Below are 18,474 nucleotides of genomic sequence, written 5' to 3' on the forward strand. Positions count from 1 at the left end.
TAGACTAACTTAACTAGAACTTAAAAATAGCTTGACACAAATGCAAATTATATTGAAACACGTGGGAAAAACACATAGCTTTCAAGTGATGTGTGTTATCAAGCGTAATTACATTTTTAGGTATGAAATGTTTTTTTGTTGTTGTTGTTTTTTTTATAAGATCTAGAAGTTTTTTGAGTGAAAGCAGTGAATTTTTTTTCTAGTCACATCTGAGATGCAATTGTTGGCTGTTTCCAACAATGTACATCGAAAATAAAGACATTGATTGACTGAAAATGGTTCAATATTGGATTAAATGTCTTTTTTTCCTCATGTATATTTACAATTGCTCTTTACCTTAAAAAAAGTTTTATCCGATCACTCGATTAATCGATAGAATTTTCAGTCAATTACTAAAATATTCGATAGCTGCAGCCCTAAACTCTTTATTAGGCTTGTTGTTAAAACTTGTGTATGTAAATCTGACATTAGTAGATTGTTTTTATTTGAGATGCGTGTGATGCAGCGTCACAGTTTTTTAAAACATGGGGTTTTGACAGTTGCCGACATATTTCCGTACCGTATGCCAGAATGGCGTTCCGGCCCACTTTCACCCCTGCTAAAATACAGAATAAAGGAAATAAGGATAAAAAAAAAAAGCAAGCAATTAAAAAAGAAATAACTTTATATGTGATGCAAACAGGCACCTATGATCTAAAGCATCAAGGCTTCTTTTATCTGGAATTTCAAACAGAAGCTGCACACACACAAATGGCTTGAACAGATATCCCAAATGACAATAATAAAGAGGAACTGATGACACACATTAAAAGGATTTGGAACAGGTTCGATTGTTTTCAGTGGGCAGTGTTTGTGTGCTCAGGCTACAACAACAAAGTATAATATTAAAATGCAATTATTTTGCACTGAGATCCCACTGCTTTCATTCTAAGCAGGATGAGGTACATAATTATGACCAGCTGTGGGACAGGAGTGACCATAATATGGGCTTTGTCAGCACGAGTAGTTTACAGACCAGAGACGCACCCTGCGGCTTCTGTGTCGAATCATCCTGGAATCTGGGGCTGAAGAAGAATCAGAAGAAGTGTCAGTCATCATTTGACAAAGTTGAATCGTATGCTTGGCATATTTTAATTAATTAAAGTGCTAATTTCTTCACATTTTGTCAGACTGCTTGTTGACAGACACTGGTTCTGTTCTGTTCAATTCAAGTCTTTAAGATTGGCTGAGAAAACAAAAATTCATTTGTACAGTCACAAGAAAAAGTGTAAAAATTTGGATTGACCTGGTTTCCTACCTACTGTATATTGATTTTGAAATGTGATCTTATCCTAACCACTAGTTAAATTAAAGCAAGGGTTTCCCCCAGTGATTTATAAAGTGGGGCAAATAAGTATTTAGTCAACCACTAATTGTGCAAGTTCTCCCACTTGAAAATATTGTAGAGGCCTGTAATTGTCAACATGGGTCAACCTCAACCATGAGACAGAATGTGGAAAAAAAAAAACAGAAAATCACTTTTTTTTTTTATTTTTAAATAATTTATTTGCAAATCATGGTGGAAAATAAGTATTTGGTCAATACCAAAAGTTCATCTCAATACTCTGTTATGTACCCTTTGTTAATAACGGAGGCCAAACGTTTTCTGTAACCCTTCACAAGCTTTTCACACTGTTACTGGTATTTTGGCCCATTCCTCCATGCAGATCTCCTCTAGAACAGTGATGTTTTGGAGCTGTCGTTGGGCAACACGGACTTTCAACTCCCTCCTCACCCCATGGCGTCAAAATGATAACAAGAACAGTGAGCAAAAATCCCAGAATCACGCGGAGGGACCTAGTGAATGACCTACAGAGAGCTGGGACCACAGTAACAAAGGCTACTATCAGTAACACAATGCGCCGCCATGGACTCAAATCCTGCACTGCCAGACGTGTCCCCCTGCTGAAGAAAGTACACGTCCAGGCCCGTCTGCGGTTCGCTAGAGAGCATTTGGATGATCCAGAAGAGGACTGGGAGAATGTGTTATGGTCAGATGAAACTAAAATAGAACTTTTTGGTAGAAACACAGGAAAAAGAATACTGAATTGCACCATATCCACTGTGAAGCATGGGGGTGGAAACATCATGCTTTGGGGCTGTTTTTCTGCAAAGGAACCAGGACGACTGATCTGTGTAAAGGAAAGAATTAATGGGGCCATGTATCGAGATATTTTGAATGAAAATCTCCTTCCATCAGCAAGGGCATTGAAGATCAGACGTGACTGGGTCTTTCAGCATGACAATGATCCCAAACACACAGCCAGGGCAACAAAGGAATGGCTTCGAAAGAAGCATTTCAAGGTCCCGGAGTGGCCTCGCCAGTCTCCAGATCTCAACCCCGTAGAAAATCTGTGGAGGGAGTTGAAAGTCCGTGTTGCCCAACAACAGCCTCAAAACATCACTGCTCTACATACATAACAAAGTATTGAGATGAACTTTTGGTATTGACCAAATTCTTATTTTACACCATGATTTGTGAATAAATTCTTTAAAAATCAAACAATGTGATTTTCTGTTTTTTTTCCCCACACTCTGTCTCTCATGGTTGAGGTTGACCCATGTTGACAATTACAGGCCTCTCTAATATTTTCAAGTGGGAGAACTTGCACATTTAGTGGTTGACTAATTACTTATTTGCCCCATAGTAACTGCATTTTAATCTTGAAGCTATTTTAACGCTGTGCCTTTCTCTCAGACTAAATCTAAATCTAGGCTAAATCAGTCTAAATTACTCAATTATTGGACTGGAATAATAAAATTATGTGTCACTGTGTATTGACGTTGTATAATGTGATGTGCAAAAACTGCATAGTTTGTTGTATTTCTGAATATACTTGAAACTTGAAATATTTAGTAATTGCAATACATATACACTACTGGCCAAAACTATTGGCAGCCCTGCAATTCTCTAAGATAATGCTCAACTTCTTCCAGAAAATGATTGCAATTACAAATACTTTGGTAGTAATCCCTTCATTTATTTTGCTTGCAATGAAAAACACAAAGGAGAATGGGGGAAAAAATCATTATCATTTTACACAAAACTCCAAAAATGGGCCAGACAAAAGTATTGGCATCCTTAGCTTAATACTTGGTAGCACAACCTTTAGACAAAATAACTGCGAACAACCGCTTACGGTATCCATCAATGAGTTTCTTACAGTGCTTTGCTGGAATTTTAGACCATTCTTCTTTGGCCAACTGATCAAGGTCTCTGAGATTTGAAGGGTGCCTGCTGCAAACTGCCATTTTCAGATCTCTCCACAGGTGTTCTATGGGATTCAGGTCTGGACTCATTGCTGGCCACTTTAGAAGTCTCCAGTGCTCTCTCTCAAATCATTTTCTAGTGCTCTTTGAAGTGTGTTTTGGGTCATTGTCATGCTGGAAGACCCATGACCTCTGAGGGAGACCCAGCTTTCCCACACTGGGCCTTACATTATGCTGCAAAATTTGTTGGAAGTCTTCAGACTTAATAATGCCATGCACATGGTCAAACAGTCCAGTGCCAGAAGCAGCAAAGCAACCCCAAAACCTCAGGGAACCTCTGCCATGTTTGACTGCGGGGACCGTGTTCTTTTCTTTGAAGGCCTCGTTTTTTCCCCCCTGTAAACTCTATGTTGATGTCTTTTCCCCAAAAGCTCTACTTTTGTCTCATCTGACCAGAGAACATTCTTCCAAAACGTTCTTGGCTTTCTCAGGTAAGTTTTGGCAAACTCCAGCCTGGCTTTTTTATGTCTCTGGTCAGAAGTGGGGTCTTCCTGGGTATCCTACTATAGAGTCCCTTTTCATTCAGACGCTGACGGATAGTACGGGTTTGACACTGTTGTACCCTCGGACTGCAGGAAAGCTTGAACTTGTTTGAATGTTAGTCGACGTTCTTTATCCACCATCCCCACAATCTTTCGTTGAAATCTCTCATATATTTTTCTTTTCCGTCCACATCTAGGGAGGTTAGCCACAGTACCATGGGCTTTACACTTATTGATGACACTGCGCACGGTAGACACAGGAACATTCTGGTATTTGGAGATGGACTTGTAGCCTTGACATTGGCCATGCTTCCTCACAGTTTTGCTTCTCAAGTCCTCAGACAGTTCTTTGGTCTTCTTTCTTTTCTCCATGCTCAATGTGGTACACAACACTACACAGTGCAGAGGTTGAGTCAACTTTAATCAATTTTAACTGGCTGCAAGTGATATAGTGATTGCCACCACCTGTTATGCGCCACAGGAAAGTAACAGGTGTTGTTAATTACACAAATTAGTGAAGCATCACATGATTTTTTTCAAGGTATGCCAATACTTTTGTCCAGCCCATTTTTGGAGTTTTGTGTAAAATGATAATGATTTAGTGTGCGGCACGGTGGGTGAGTGGTTAGCACGTCCGCCTAACAGTTCTGCGATCAAGGGTTCAATCCCGGGCTTCGGCCTTCCTATGTGGAGTTTGCATGTACTCCCCATGCCTGCGTGGGTTTCCTCCCACATCCTAAAAACATGCATGGTAGGCTGATTGAACACTCTAAATTGTTCGTAGGTATGAGTGTGTGCGTGAATGGTTGTATGTCTCCTTGTGCCCTGCAATTGGCTGGCGAGTTTGGGGTGTCCCCTGCCTTCTGCCCGTAGTTAGCTGGGATAGGCTCCAGCACCTCCGTGACCCTCGTGAGGAAAAAGCGGCATGGAAAATGAATGAATGATAATTTAATTTTTTTCCCATTCTCTTTTGTGTTTTTTTCATTGCAAGCATAATAAATGAAGATATTACTACCAAAGCATTTGAAATTGCAATCATTTTCTGGGAGAAATTGAGCATTATCTTACAGAATTGTAGGGGGCGCCAATACTTTTGGCCAGCAGTGTATATTATATATATATATATATATTAGGGGTGTCAAACGATTAAAAATTTTAATCGAGTTAATTACAGCTTAAAAATAATTAATCGTAATTAATCGCAATGAATCACAATTCAAACCATCGATAAAATATGCCATATTTTTCTGTAAATTATTGTTGGAATGGAAAGATAAAACACAAGATGGATATATACATTCAACATACGGTACATACAGTAAGTACTGTATTTCTTCATTATAACAATAAATCAACAAGATTACATTACCATTATTAACATTCTGTTAAAGCGATCCATGGATAGAAAGACTTGTAGTTCTTAAAAGATAAATGTTAGTACAAGTTATAGAAATTTTATATTAAAACCCTTCTTCATGTTTTCGTTTTAATAAAATGTGCAAAATTTTCAATCAAAAAATAAACTAGTAGCCCGCCATTGTTGATGTCAATAATTACTTACACAATGCTCATGCCCATAAAATCAGTCACACCCAAGCGCCAGCAGAGGGTGCCAAAACTCCAAAAAACACAACAAGTACACGTTTCACTGTGCTGTCATTTAAATCTGTTTGAGCGGGCATTTGTGCGTTAATTGCGTCAAATATTTTAACGTGATTAATTTAAAAAAATAATTACCGCCCGTTAACACGATAATTTTGACATCCCTAATATATATATATATATATATATATATATATATATATATATATATATATATATATATACACACACATACACATATATGTGTTTATACACTTAAGATATCCCTTTAAAAATAAGAAAATGCATGGCAGAACATTGCGATTGATTTTCCACTTGCTAAGGATCATACGTAGTAATAGTAAAAGAAAAAAAATTAGTCCAAAAAACAAAGGGTTTGAATTTTGGCCCATCCGTAATGTTTTTGTAATAATCATGGTATTAGTTAAAGGAGCCTGTGTTGATTCATTGTTATGACTTGGATTAAGATTAGACCACATTTTGTGGCCAATTAATGCAGTGATCTAGGCAATTCTAAAGGCTTTAGTTTTTCTTGTAACAATATTTGTTGTTTTTATTTTTTACAGGACTAATTAATTGTAATAGTGTCCTACCATCAACAGGTGGAGGTGTCCTGGGGACAAAAGTTTGAGGGTACGATTGCTGCTCGTGAGGGAACACCAAGTAGAGGACTGCAGGAGGCAAAGCATGTTAGTAGTTAAGAGATTAGCTTCATGGTAAATGGTCTTACACTTGTATAGCGTTCTTCTAACTCCAAGATACTCAAAGCGTTTTGACACAAATTCCTCAATCACCTACTGATGAGCAGAGGTGGGTAGAGTAGCCAAAAATTTTACCAAGTAAGAGTAGCGTGACTTCAAAATAATATTACTCAGGAAAAGTAGTCATCCAAAAAATGTCCTCAAGTACAAGTAAAAAAGTATTTGGTGAAAAGAATACTCAAGTAATGAGTAACATTGTGAGTAACTGCTTACGTTTTTGTTAGGTTTTTTTTTCAAAGTCATCAATATGAATTGTTGTTATAATGATACTGTACAATAACACATTACATAACCACATTAAGCCAAAGAAAGAAAAAAAATCACTGAATTCCTGTGAGAAAAAAAAAAGACAAAAATTAAGCATTATTGGTCCAAAGAGCATGAGTGCCCTCTGGTGGAGAAAACAGTTCGTAGCTAGAATGGTGATTAGTTCCTTCACAGTTACTATTATGAAATTAAAAGGATCATACCTCCAGTTTTCCGTAGTCAATCGGTGCCATATAAAAACTGGGAGAGAGGTTAAAATCCGTGCTTTCGAGTCATGTTGAGGGCAGCGCTCAGTGTCAAATACTTCGTTTTTTTACGGTGCTTTAAAGACACCACATGACTGAAAAGGCTGGCACGATCATTGTACGGCAAGCTTGCGTTTGATTGGTATAATTGAGTCATGTGATTATTGCTGCAATGTCTCATTCGTGAAATTGGTAGAGCTACTCTTGGCATTGCTGGCAAAAAAAAAAAATTAAAAAAGAGGAAAAGTGTGACAACTCTTGTGTAGCCCAAAGTAGCGGAGTAGTGTTTTTTCTTCACAAATTTACTCAAGTAAAAGTAAAAAGTACGGCTTAGTAAAACTACTCTTAGGAGTAAATTTTTCTCAAAAAGTTACTCAAGTAAATGTAACGGAGTACATGTAATGCGTTATTACCCACCCCTGCTGATGAGGAAGCATCAGAAGCAACATGGGGCTCACTATAATTCTCAAGGACACTTACATGGTCACCAGGGTGGGGGAACTGAGCCCTCAACCTCTGGGTTGGGGAAAGAACACTCCACCAATAAGCTCCACATGACACAATGTTGTGCATAGACAACCAGATATAATTCTCACAACTCGCTGTGTTTTGTTTTCTGGGGGGATTTAAATTTGGTTTACTGTTAAAATGTGAGTGTGTCAACTCATCAAGGGTCCGTAAAGAAATGGGTATACCTATCCATACATAACACTGATATTAGTGTAGTTGTAGCAGGCCCGCTCCGAATAAGGGTGAGACTGTCACTTGACTAATGATTTGGTGTCTTTTATCCTCAAACCATGCAAAAAGTCTGCGAATAACCATAAGAAAATAAACATGATCACCACAATCACCGTGAATTTTTTAAAGCAGTTACTCACAGTGTTGCTCATTACTTGAGTATCCTTTTCATCAAATACTTTACTTGTACTTGAGTACATTTTTTGGATGACTGCTTTTACTTTATTAATATTATTTTAAAGTGACTCTAGTCTTACTTGAGTATAATTTTTGGCTACTCTACCCACCTCTATTAATTTTCAGTAGAACTGGTATCCTACCCAAGTAGACGATGGATGCACATGCTACTGTGGCGAATAGGGTCAACAGCCTCAGATGGTAAGAATCATCTAGCGGGAGCTCCCATTCCGTGTTCACAACTGTTGCAGCAGCTGCCATAGAAGAGAACAGGATAAATAACAGCCTATCAAAATGTATTCTGAGGGCTGGGATTATTGACAACAAAGTATGAATGATTAATTACAGCAAAATGTAATGCTTCAATAAGGTCATGAAATTTGATTTCTGTTAGCTGCTGCAAGCCATTTTGTAAAATCCTTCCTAAATGAATACAGAATCTAATCTGACATGATACTGCTTTGAAAGTCTTCAACAATAGCAATTTGTCATACATACAGTGTGTCTCGGTATATTTCAAGTAGGTATGGATCAAAGCAAATTAAGGAATTACCGTATTGGCCCGAATATAAGACTGCCCTGATTATAAGATGACCCCCTCTTTTTCAAGGCTCAAGTTTGAAAAAAGAATTTTGAACACCAAATTAATTTTTAAACAGAAAATAATTACAGTACATCTGAAACAAATGATTATAACAATATATTTGAGAGAAAAAGCATGTTATTTTGCCTCATTCAAATCTTAATATCTGAACATTTAACATGTAAACGAAAGTGCAATCACATTCGTAAATGAATGGCTTCTGGTTTTTGAAATGTAAATAAACCAATCTATTGTGATAAAACAACAAAATTGCAATAACTGCATTAACCATCAAAGTGAAGTCTAACTGTAACTGTAGTCTTGAAACAAACCAGAATAAGGAAAATCATTGCAATAAAATAATGCAAACTGGTTAAACTTGAGAGTTGCTGAGATCTGTCATGACAGAACATCGCTTCAAAGATATCTGGCGCCATCTAGCGTCGTGAATGGGTATAATTTCTAGACCGCGAATATAAGACGACCCCCACTTTTTCAGTCTTATTTCAATGCAAAAAACACCGTCTTATATTCGGGCCAATACGGTACTCTGCTTGAATCATTTGTACGTGACTGCCTCATTGTGACTCGCAGTTAATCTAGAACAGAAAACGGACCTTGTGTGCTTGCACCGGGCTCAGCCACGTGTATCAAGGTGATCGGGATGATGAAACTCTGACCCGAGGAGGCGCTGCTGATGGTAATGGAAGCAGAACCAGTTTCTCGGAGGTCTAGAGCCTTGACTGTTAACTTCGAGCAAGATGCAAAGCCACTGTCTGCCTCAAATATTTGAATACCAATGTCGGGACAACTGGAGACCACCTAACACACAGAAGGATGTTTTTCTAAATTCGTTGTCCTTACACAGAGTAAGGTATCATTAAATTTGTAAAAATATATTGCCCCTGACTTCCATGTCAGCTAGAGCAGCAGCTGGACCAAAAACTGTAAGCTCTGCAGATGGGTGCAGGGTGGAGAGCATCAGCTCAGTCAGGTTGGAGAAGAGGCCGAGCTCAATAGGCAGTGTGGCGATGACCTGCTCCCCAGAGAAGGTACTGCCCTCCAAGCCTGCCTTCACTTGCAAGTTGGGCATGGACATGCTTAGAAGTTTGGTCAGTTGGTCAGCCATATGTTGCAAGGTCATGGAACATGTGTAGAAGCCTGTGGCAAGGGCAAAAAGGAGATTGACGATGAAGGAAAGATGAGAAACAACGTGTTAGTGTCAACACTATGATTGAAGTAAACAAATGACCGTAATTTCCCGAATATATTGGGCACCCGAGTATAATGCGCACCCCAAATTTACTTGTAAAATCTAGGGGAAATTATTGTACCCGTCTATAACGCACACCCTAATTTTAGCACCAATAAATAGCAGAATACAAGAAAACAGACCTCGTGTACAGATACAGAAATGTCATTTTACTCAATGGTGAAACACAGCACAAGCACGGCATATTGGTAGTTCAAAACATTACCATAAACTGACAACATTTACAGTAATAATATGATTTGACAACTTCTCCAACTTACCAGAATCTAGGAGAAAACAAAACAGATGTGACTTTTCTTTTAAAGGCTGCTGTATAACTGGCTCGTTTCATCATGATGAATAAATGTTTCTTCCATGGATTGATACGGTAAAATGAAAGTGAGAACGTAAGTCGGAAATCCTAGAGCACTCATCGCTGTCGACACGACAGTAACAATAGGAACGATTGTTATTTGGGTTTGAGTTTCCCGAGGGACAGATATAGTTGACGGACACACACAGGTAGTCTGTTGTTACGTTTGTTATGGTCCGAGTTGCGGAGCTGCAATAAACGTTGACTCAAATGAGTTCAAGAAACTAAATTCTGTGCTTTATGAAGAGTGAAAAAAACAGAAAAATAGACGAAATCATTCGGCCGATCAGAGTGAAGTATTACCGAAACAAAATGGTGACGTCACGTGCCGTAATGGTCTGCAACGGATCGCCGCATATGTTTATTCACCACAACGTGGCCGTGTCAATAAAATAAAAAAAAATCGGTTTATATTAGGGCTGTCAAAATTATCGCATTAATGGTCGTTAATTAATTTTTTAAATTAATCACGTTAAAATATTTGACGCAATTAATGCACATACCCCGCTCAGACAGATTTAAATGACAGTAGAGTGAAACGCTCACTTGTTGTGTTTTATGGAGTTTCGCTGCCCTCTGCTGGTGCTTGGGTGCGACTGATTTTATAGGCTTCAGCACCCATGAGCATTGTGTAAGTAATTATTGACATCAACACTGGCGGAATGTTAATAATGTTAATGCTATCTTGTTGATTTATTGTTATAATAAACAAATACAGTCCTTATGTACCGTATGTTGAATGTATACATCCGTTTATATATACTATATATATATATATATATATTATATATATATATATATATACATACATACATATACATATATATATATATATATACTGTATATGTATATATACAGTGGGGAGAACACTTCTCCCCACTGTATTATAAATATATATTTGGGCTGTCAAACGATTAAAATTTTTGATCGAGTTAATTACAGCTTAAAAATTAATTAATCATAATTAATCGCAATTAATCGCAATTCAAACCATTTATAAAATATGCCATATTTTTCTATAAATTATATATTCTGTAAAATAAATTGCTGGAATGGAAAGATAAGACACAAGATGGATACATTCAACATACGGTACATAAGGACTGTAGTGGGCATTTCACTCTGCTGTCATTTAAATCTGTCTATGCTGTCCTCACTCCGAAGCATCTACTTTTTCCAAAGCTAGACAGCTAGTGAACGACGCCATAATAATCAGACATCTTTCTTTTTCATCTGATTTATTAATAAAATGGCCTCAAACGATTGTCCTCTGTAGACCGTCGTAAAACTACAAAAAAAAGTACACAAGCATTGCATTAGCAACAACGTTAGCTTAGCACGCTATACAGGTTCACAAAACATAAACAAAAAGCGTCTCATACAAAAAATAGAACATTTCGCTTACTAACATAATATGTACATTATTTACAACAACCATACTTACGGACAAATCTTGTCCAAGGATCATATAAGCACAACATTACAACGTAGGCGCCAGCCCGAGACGTCCTGCAGCCATACTGAACTGGCAAGACAACAATAAACCATGTCGCAAAGCGACCACAAGAGTTCGCTGTTAGACAGCACAAAAAGCCTTGCTGTAAAACTTACCAAAAGGCAGAATACTGTCTGAGCGGGACATGTGCGTTAATTGCGTCAAATATTTCAACGTGATTAATTAAAAAAATTAATTACCGCGCGTTAACGTGATAATTTTGACAGCCCTAATATACATATATATATATATATATATACACACAAGCTTTCGGGCATTAGGTAGCCGCTGCAGATCAATTCATCAACCTGGCACCTTTTATAGGAGCAGTTAAATACACTCCTCTGGCTACACAGATATTGATTATAGCCTGTAAACAGTATACACCTGCCCCTTCTCATTGTGCCTGACTACGGCGACCAAGTTTGATTTTCAGACTATCTTCTACGAATCCATGATGTCAAAGCTTTCAAAACTAAATGGCTAACACTGCAAGTCCCAGGTTTTTTGGGCTATAAAGACCAGAAAGGCATCAAATGACCCCGATACCAAACTGACTACTTGGCTTTGTCAAATAATAGACTACTCAAACAAGCAATCAAGCATACAACCCCCCCTACACACTCCTGTGGAGTCGCTGCCTGGTGTGAAAGGGAGGGGGGGGTTCACTCTGGATAGCTACAATTAGCATCTTGAATATTTGCAAATCCAGGGCTCCCTTTGCTTTGTCAAACACCGGGATGGCCAGTCGCCGTGTTCTACAATATGATTGACATGGCATCACTGAATGCATACACTACCGCTCAAAAGTTTGGGGTCTAGCGACCCAACTTTTGAACTGTAATTATGTACACTACGGTTCAAAGGTTTAGGGTCTCTTAGACCCCAAACTTTTGAACGGTAGTGTATAGGGATGGGAATTGATAGGATTTTTACGATTCTGATTCCATTATCGATATTGCTTAACGATTCAAATCTTTATCGATTCTCTTATCGATTCTAATTTGGGGAAAAAGAAGAACAAACATTTCGATTGGCATCGAGTTTAATCAGAAGTCACAACCTTACAAACTCACAACGAGGTGAAAAGAGGCCCAAAGCCTCAATATTAACTGTGGCAATAAGTGGCAAATGCACAAGAATGTGTAACATTGTACTGAAACATTTTTCTAATAGAAATAAAAAATATGAAAATGAATGAATGAATGAATATTGGCATATAGGTCGTTGTTCTGCCGTTGGCAATATGTGTTAAAGCAGGGGTCCCCAAACTTTTTCCTGTGAGGGCCACATAACTTAACTGATGAGGGGCCAGGGTCAGTTTGAACAGAACACAGAAAAAGTGTGACGATTGCAGGAGTGCCGAAATGTAAAAAAATATTGCTTTTCAGAAAGCCGCAATCAAATAACCCTTTCTGGATTCTTTACAGAACAAAAGTAAATAAAATAAAAATAATAATATAATAATAACAATAATAAATAATAATAACACTATTAATCAGAGAGGGTTATTTGGTTATTATCTATTTGAGTTCTTCACAGAAAAAGGCCAGAAAATAAATAACACTATTAAGAAAAAAAAAAATTCAAAATGCTCTCTGGTATTGTTCAGGGGCCGGACCAAATGTGGGGGCGGGCCGTATTCGGCCCGCGGGCCGTAGTTTGGGACCCCTGTTAAAGTGTATTATTTACCAGTATATTGAAATGCATTAGTTTTTATGGCGCTTTCATGCTCAAGTGGGGGTGCCCTTGCGCTTCCTCAAGTGAAAAGGAGCGCGCTTACACGTGAAGAAGAAATGCCGCATCCAAGCGAGTGGCCTAGTTAGTGAGAGAGGGGAAACACTGCTACGAGCCTACGTTCTTTTTTAATGTTTGTAAAATATCTACAGAGGCAACGCCTGTATGTATCGTCTTTTGTGTTGTTGTTGTGTGCTTCCACTCGCGATCGGACACTTAAATCCAGTTGTGTAGTAGATTGAACGATGTGCTAATGCTAGCGAACGCATGCTAACCGTATTAGCAGCTAATCATCGCTGATTTACGTTGATGCAAACCTGTTTGTTATTGGGGACGAAATTGATTTGTTTTATTTCTATTTTTAGTTTCACTCTTCAAGTGATGGTTGAATAAAGTCAGCAAATTATATCAACGTCTTCTGTATCCTCATTTGGGAGTTTAGCTAGCTGTATAGCCAGGACTAAGCCTTAGCGTCTCTGTGAGGACAATGCAGTGTTATTCCCTCCCGATGCAGTTATCTCCACCTTCCCTCCCGATGCAGTTATCTCCACCTTGCAAGACTGCAAGTCGTTTTGTTGTAATTTTTCCTCGTGAAGTAAAGACACTTTCGAGCGTTTGAACCTACGTGCTGTCATTGTTATGTTTACGGCTGCAATGCTCGTGCTAAACCATCGTAACCTTTCATTTTCACCCTCTTTCCTGGTGAAGTGTAGCCAAACTTTGGAGCGAGTGGTTCTTGGAGCCATGCTAGTTTGATGCGTCTGGACAACAAGACATGTCACAACGCAATATGCGTCTTTAGGAATCGTTAAAGGGATCGTTCAGGCTTTTTCATTGTGATGTCGAGGCCTCGAAACACAAGGAACCGGTTCTGAATTGGAATCGGATTTCGATTCCCATCCCTAGTAGTGTATGTGTTGGATCAGGCATGCACCAGAAGGCAAGCGAGACGGGTGGACTTCCTGGTGGTTCTTGCAAAGGAATTGGCTCACTCTCATGCGGGCGCAAAGAAGGCGCAGAAGGAAAAATTGTTTCGGCAACAACCTCCAACACCTAGCCCCGGGAAAAGGGCGAAGTGTCATATGTCACTACAAAAAAAAAAAATGTTTTGTTTTTTATTACACATGTCCCTTGTACTGTAGGCAAACTGCAGCTTTTGGAAGATGTAAAAAGGTTGTTCGCCCAATTGTCTGCCTGAGCGGTCCACTGTCTGACAAAGCCATGGCACCCCTGCCCTGCAAACACTCAAGATGCTAATTGGAGCAATCCAACCCTGTGGTTTTGCGAGTGTGAATGGGAATGACTAATGAGGACCTCAATGCTCACAAAACACCAAAACCCTTTACTATTCCAGAATAATCACCACCAGTCAAGGAAACACCAAAACGCTCTTCGCACTCCTCAACAATATCACACAACCCAAAGACTGAACTGCTCTCCATCCTCATCCTCCTGGACCTATCTGCAGCCTTTCATACCATTAGTTACACCGCACTCTTCCAGCGGCTTTCCACTATTGGCATCACCCGCACCCCGTTGAACTGGTACTCATCCTATCTTTCTGAGCGCACCCAATATATCCAACTCAAGTCATTTAAATCTACTGTGCACCCTCTCCAGTTACCTCTGGTGTGCCTCAGGGCTCTGTTCTCGGGCCCCTACTCTACATCATATACCTACTTCCCCTTGCTAATATTTTTCGTAAATTCAACATCCACTTTCACTGCGATGCCGACGACACCCACCTCTACCTCAATTCCGAACTCTGCTCCCCTCTCCCGCTCTCATCCCTGATTGACTGTATAACAGAAATAAAAATCTTGCTTACCCTCAATTCCCTAAAACTTAACAGCAATAAAACTGAGGTGCTCCTCGTTGGTTCCAAATTCACTATCTCAAAAAAATACATAGCCTACCCCTTACCATTGACAACTCCACTGTTTCACCTTCCCCCCAAGTCAAGAGCCTAGGAGTTATCCTGGACAACACACTTTTGTTTCAATCCCACATAAATAACATTACCCGGATTGCCCACTTTCACTTATGCACCATTAATCGCCTCCGCCCTTCCCTCACCCCACATTCTGGTGCAATTCTGGTTCACACCCTTGTCACTTCCTGCCTGGAATACTGCAACTATCTCTCCTTTGGCCTCCCTCATAAACCATAAACTCCAACTGGTCCAGAATTCAGCTGCCAGCATCATAACCCATACCCCCTCCAACCACCACATCACTCCAGTCCTCCAACAGCTTCGTTGGCTCCCGGTCCACTTTCGAATCCAGTTCAAAGTTCTCCTCCTCACATTCAAGGCCATCCATAACCTCGCCCCTCCATACTTGTCCGACCTCATTCATGTTACAACTCCCTCCTGTGCCCTTATATCTCTTTTAGTATTTTAAAATTGCCTTAAACGTTCTATAAATTAATTTTCTCACTTTTAATATGTTTAAATTAGGGCTGTCAAACGACTAACATTTTTAATCAATATAATTACAGCTTAAAAATGAATTATTGGTAATCAATCGCAATTCAAACCATCTATAAAATATGCCATATTTTTCTGTAAATTATTTTTAGAATGGAAAGATAAGACACAAGAGGGATATTTACATTCAACATACGGTACATAAGTAATGTATTTGTTTATTATAACAAAAAATCGACAAGATGGCATTAACATTATTAACATTCTCTTAAAGCGATCCATTGATAGAAAAACTTGTAGTTCTTAAAGGATAAATGTTAGTACAAGTTATAGAAATTTTATATTAAAACCCCTCTTAATGTTTTCGTTTTATTAAAATTTGTAAAATTTTCAATCAAAAAATAAACTAGTAGCTCACCATTGTTGGTGTCAATAATTACACCATGCTCACTCATGGTACTAACCCATAAAATCAGTTGGACCCAAGCGCCAGCAGAGGGCGCCAAACATCAAAAAGCAAGTAACAAGCGGACATTACACTGTACTGTCATTTCAATCTGTTTGAGCGGGGCATGTGCGTTATATGCGTCAAATATTTTCAAGTGATTAATTTAAAAAATTAATTACCGCCCGTTAACGCGATATTTTTGACAGCCCTAGTTTAAATGTTTTAAATGATTGTACGACGACCTTGAGTGCCAGAAAGACGCCTTCAAGTAAAATGTATTATCATTATTATTGTTAAAATATATGATGATTAGGGTCAAATGACCATTCTCTGGATACAAAAGGGTTTTGTATCAACTGATCCACCCTTGGTAGTTCTAGTGTCTAAGGGGTAGTGAAGCCTCAGGTGTATGTATTTCTAAAAATAGAATTATGATACATGGCGTCATCAAATTCCCTAGTCTTCACGGGAATGAAAATACATCAAGACATACCAATTTTGGGATCAAAGCTGGTACGTGTTTTGAAGACGCTGCTCGCAGGGAAATCAACAGCATCGTTGGTAAAAACAAGTTGGCAGGTGACAGAGGTTTCTGGTTGCAAATGCGCAATGGCTTTGGTCTGGATTGAGGAGCAGGTTCCTGTAGGGTTAAGTACAAATTTATACACACCGTAGTTATCTAAATTATGTGAAGAATGAAAAAGTGGAAGTAGATTTTTGCAGAAAGCATTTTATTCAAGCAATTCAGTATTGATGTATTCTGAATTTAAAATGTCACACTAAACTGAGTCTAAACTGAACTAAACTGAGGCTGTTATTTTAATTAGTGTGAGTGCCAGGAGGCTCAAAGTAGGGAGTAATGTTATGCAGGTATTACATTACCGGTCAGCTATTCTTATGTTCGTTTGATGACAAAAAATGAGTCATACCAATGAGATTTGTTCCCTCTCCTTTGGTTGTGAGTAGGACTTTGGTCTGCTTGCCAATTCGGACTGGTTTGGCTTGTGCGATTGCAGCTGTCTTTGTAGCCGATTCCACTTTGACCTAATCAGCGGGAAAAAATCAATTTCTATTTGGACGCTGACACGAGCTGACCCTATGACAACTTTACAGATTAATTCCACATACACTGCTGGCCAAAATTATTGGCACACCTGCAATTCTGTCAGATAATGCTCAATTTCCTCCAGAAAATGATTGCAATTACAATTGCTTTGGTAGTAATATCTTCATTTATTTTACTTGCAATGAAAAAACAGAAAAGAGAATGGGAAAAAAAATGATCATTTTACACCAAACTCCAAAAATGGGCTGGACAAAAGTATTGGCACCCTTTGAAAAATCATGTGATGCTTTGTGTAATTAACAGCACCTGTTACCTTACTGTGGCACATAACAGGTGGTGGCAATAACTAAATAATACTTGCAGCCAGTTTAAATGGATTAAAGTTGACTCGACCTCTGTCCTGTGTCCTTGTGTGTACCACATTAAGCATGGAGAAAAGAAAGAAGACCAAAGAACTGCCTGAGGACTTGAGAAGTGAAATTATGAGGAAGCATGGGCAATCTCAAGGCTACAAGTCCATCTCCAAAGACCTAAATGTTACTGTGTCTACCGTGTGCAGTGTCATCAATAAGTGTAAAGCCCATGGCACTGTGGCTAACCTCCCTAGATGTGAGGGAAAAGAAAAATTGACGAGATTTAAACGAAAGATTTTGCATCTGGTGGATAAAGAACCTCGACTAACATCCAAACAAGTCCAAGCTGTCCTGCAGTCCGAGGGTACAACAGTGTCAACCCGTACTATCTGTCGGCATCTGAATGAAAAGGGACTCTATGGTAGGATATCCGGAAGACCCCACTTTTGACCCAGAGACATAAAAAACCAGGCTGGATTTTGCCAAAACATACCTGAAAAAGCCAAAAACCTTTTGGAAGAATGTTCTCTGGTCACGAGACAAAAAAGAGCTTTTGGGGAAAATAATAATTATAATAATACATTTTATTTATAGAGCGCTTTTACCGATGCTCAAAGACGCTTTACAGTTGAAACAAAGAAAAAGCTCACACAACGTGCGCAGTACAAAACAATAGAAAAAAGAAATATAAATTAAAAGCCAGTTTAAATAGGTGAGGTTTTAACAATTGCTGTCATCTTTGTAAATCTCTCTGGAACAGCACCAAACAAAAGTTCTAGCTAGAGATGTCCCGATCCCGATCGATCGGGTCCGATCACGTCATTTTCAAAGTATTGGAATCGGCAAAAAAATATCGAACATGCCTTTTTTAAATATATATATTTTAATTAAATTGTTTTCAAATTGTATTTAACGTTACAGACATAATATGTTACACTCATCCAGAGTCTTTAGTTTAGGCTCAAGGTAGGGTTGTCAAGTTTATCCCAATAACGGCGGTAATTAATTTTTTAAAAAATGTATCACGTTAAAATATTTAATGCAATTAATGCATGCGCTGCACGACCCATTCACGCATTGTCGTGCTCAATCTGTAATGGCACCATTTTACCTATATAGAGAGCTAAAAGGCAGCGTAAAATGAGTAGAGTGAAT

At 38.6% G+C, this 18,474-nt stretch overlaps 1 protein-coding gene across 3 annotated transcripts in view; it reads right to left on the reverse strand.

The window, feature by feature from the left end:
• Nucleotides 1–456: 456 nt before the first annotated feature.
• LOC130911906 (nuclear pore membrane glycoprotein 210-like) overlaps nucleotides 457–18,474 on the reverse strand; it is a 69,875-nt gene continuing 51,857 nt past the window's right edge. For all 3 annotated transcript variants that reach the window (XM_057829566.1, XM_057829565.1, XM_057829564.1), the window contains 7 exons: nucleotides 16,830–16,944; nucleotides 16,394–16,540; nucleotides 9,078–9,328; nucleotides 8,785–8,989; nucleotides 7,728–7,838; nucleotides 5,987–6,064; nucleotides 457–1,064 (listed from right to left, as the gene is read on the reverse strand). In XM_057829566.1, the coding sequence (XP_057685549.1) occupies nucleotides 994–1,064; nucleotides 5,987–6,064; nucleotides 7,728–7,838; nucleotides 8,785–8,989; nucleotides 9,078–9,328; nucleotides 16,394–16,540; nucleotides 16,830–16,944 (978 nt within the window). In that variant the 3' untranslated portion in view covers nucleotides 457–993. The remainder of the gene's footprint in view (nucleotides 1,065–5,986; nucleotides 6,065–7,727; nucleotides 7,839–8,784; nucleotides 8,990–9,077; nucleotides 9,329–16,393; nucleotides 16,541–16,829; nucleotides 16,945–18,474) is intronic.

This window comes from Corythoichthys intestinalis, chromosome 2, assembly GCF_030265065.1.
Source record: "Corythoichthys intestinalis isolate RoL2023-P3 chromosome 2, ASM3026506v1, whole genome shotgun sequence".
In the NCBI taxonomy this organism is placed as follows: Eukaryota; Metazoa; Chordata; class Actinopteri; order Syngnathiformes; family Syngnathidae; genus Corythoichthys; species Corythoichthys intestinalis.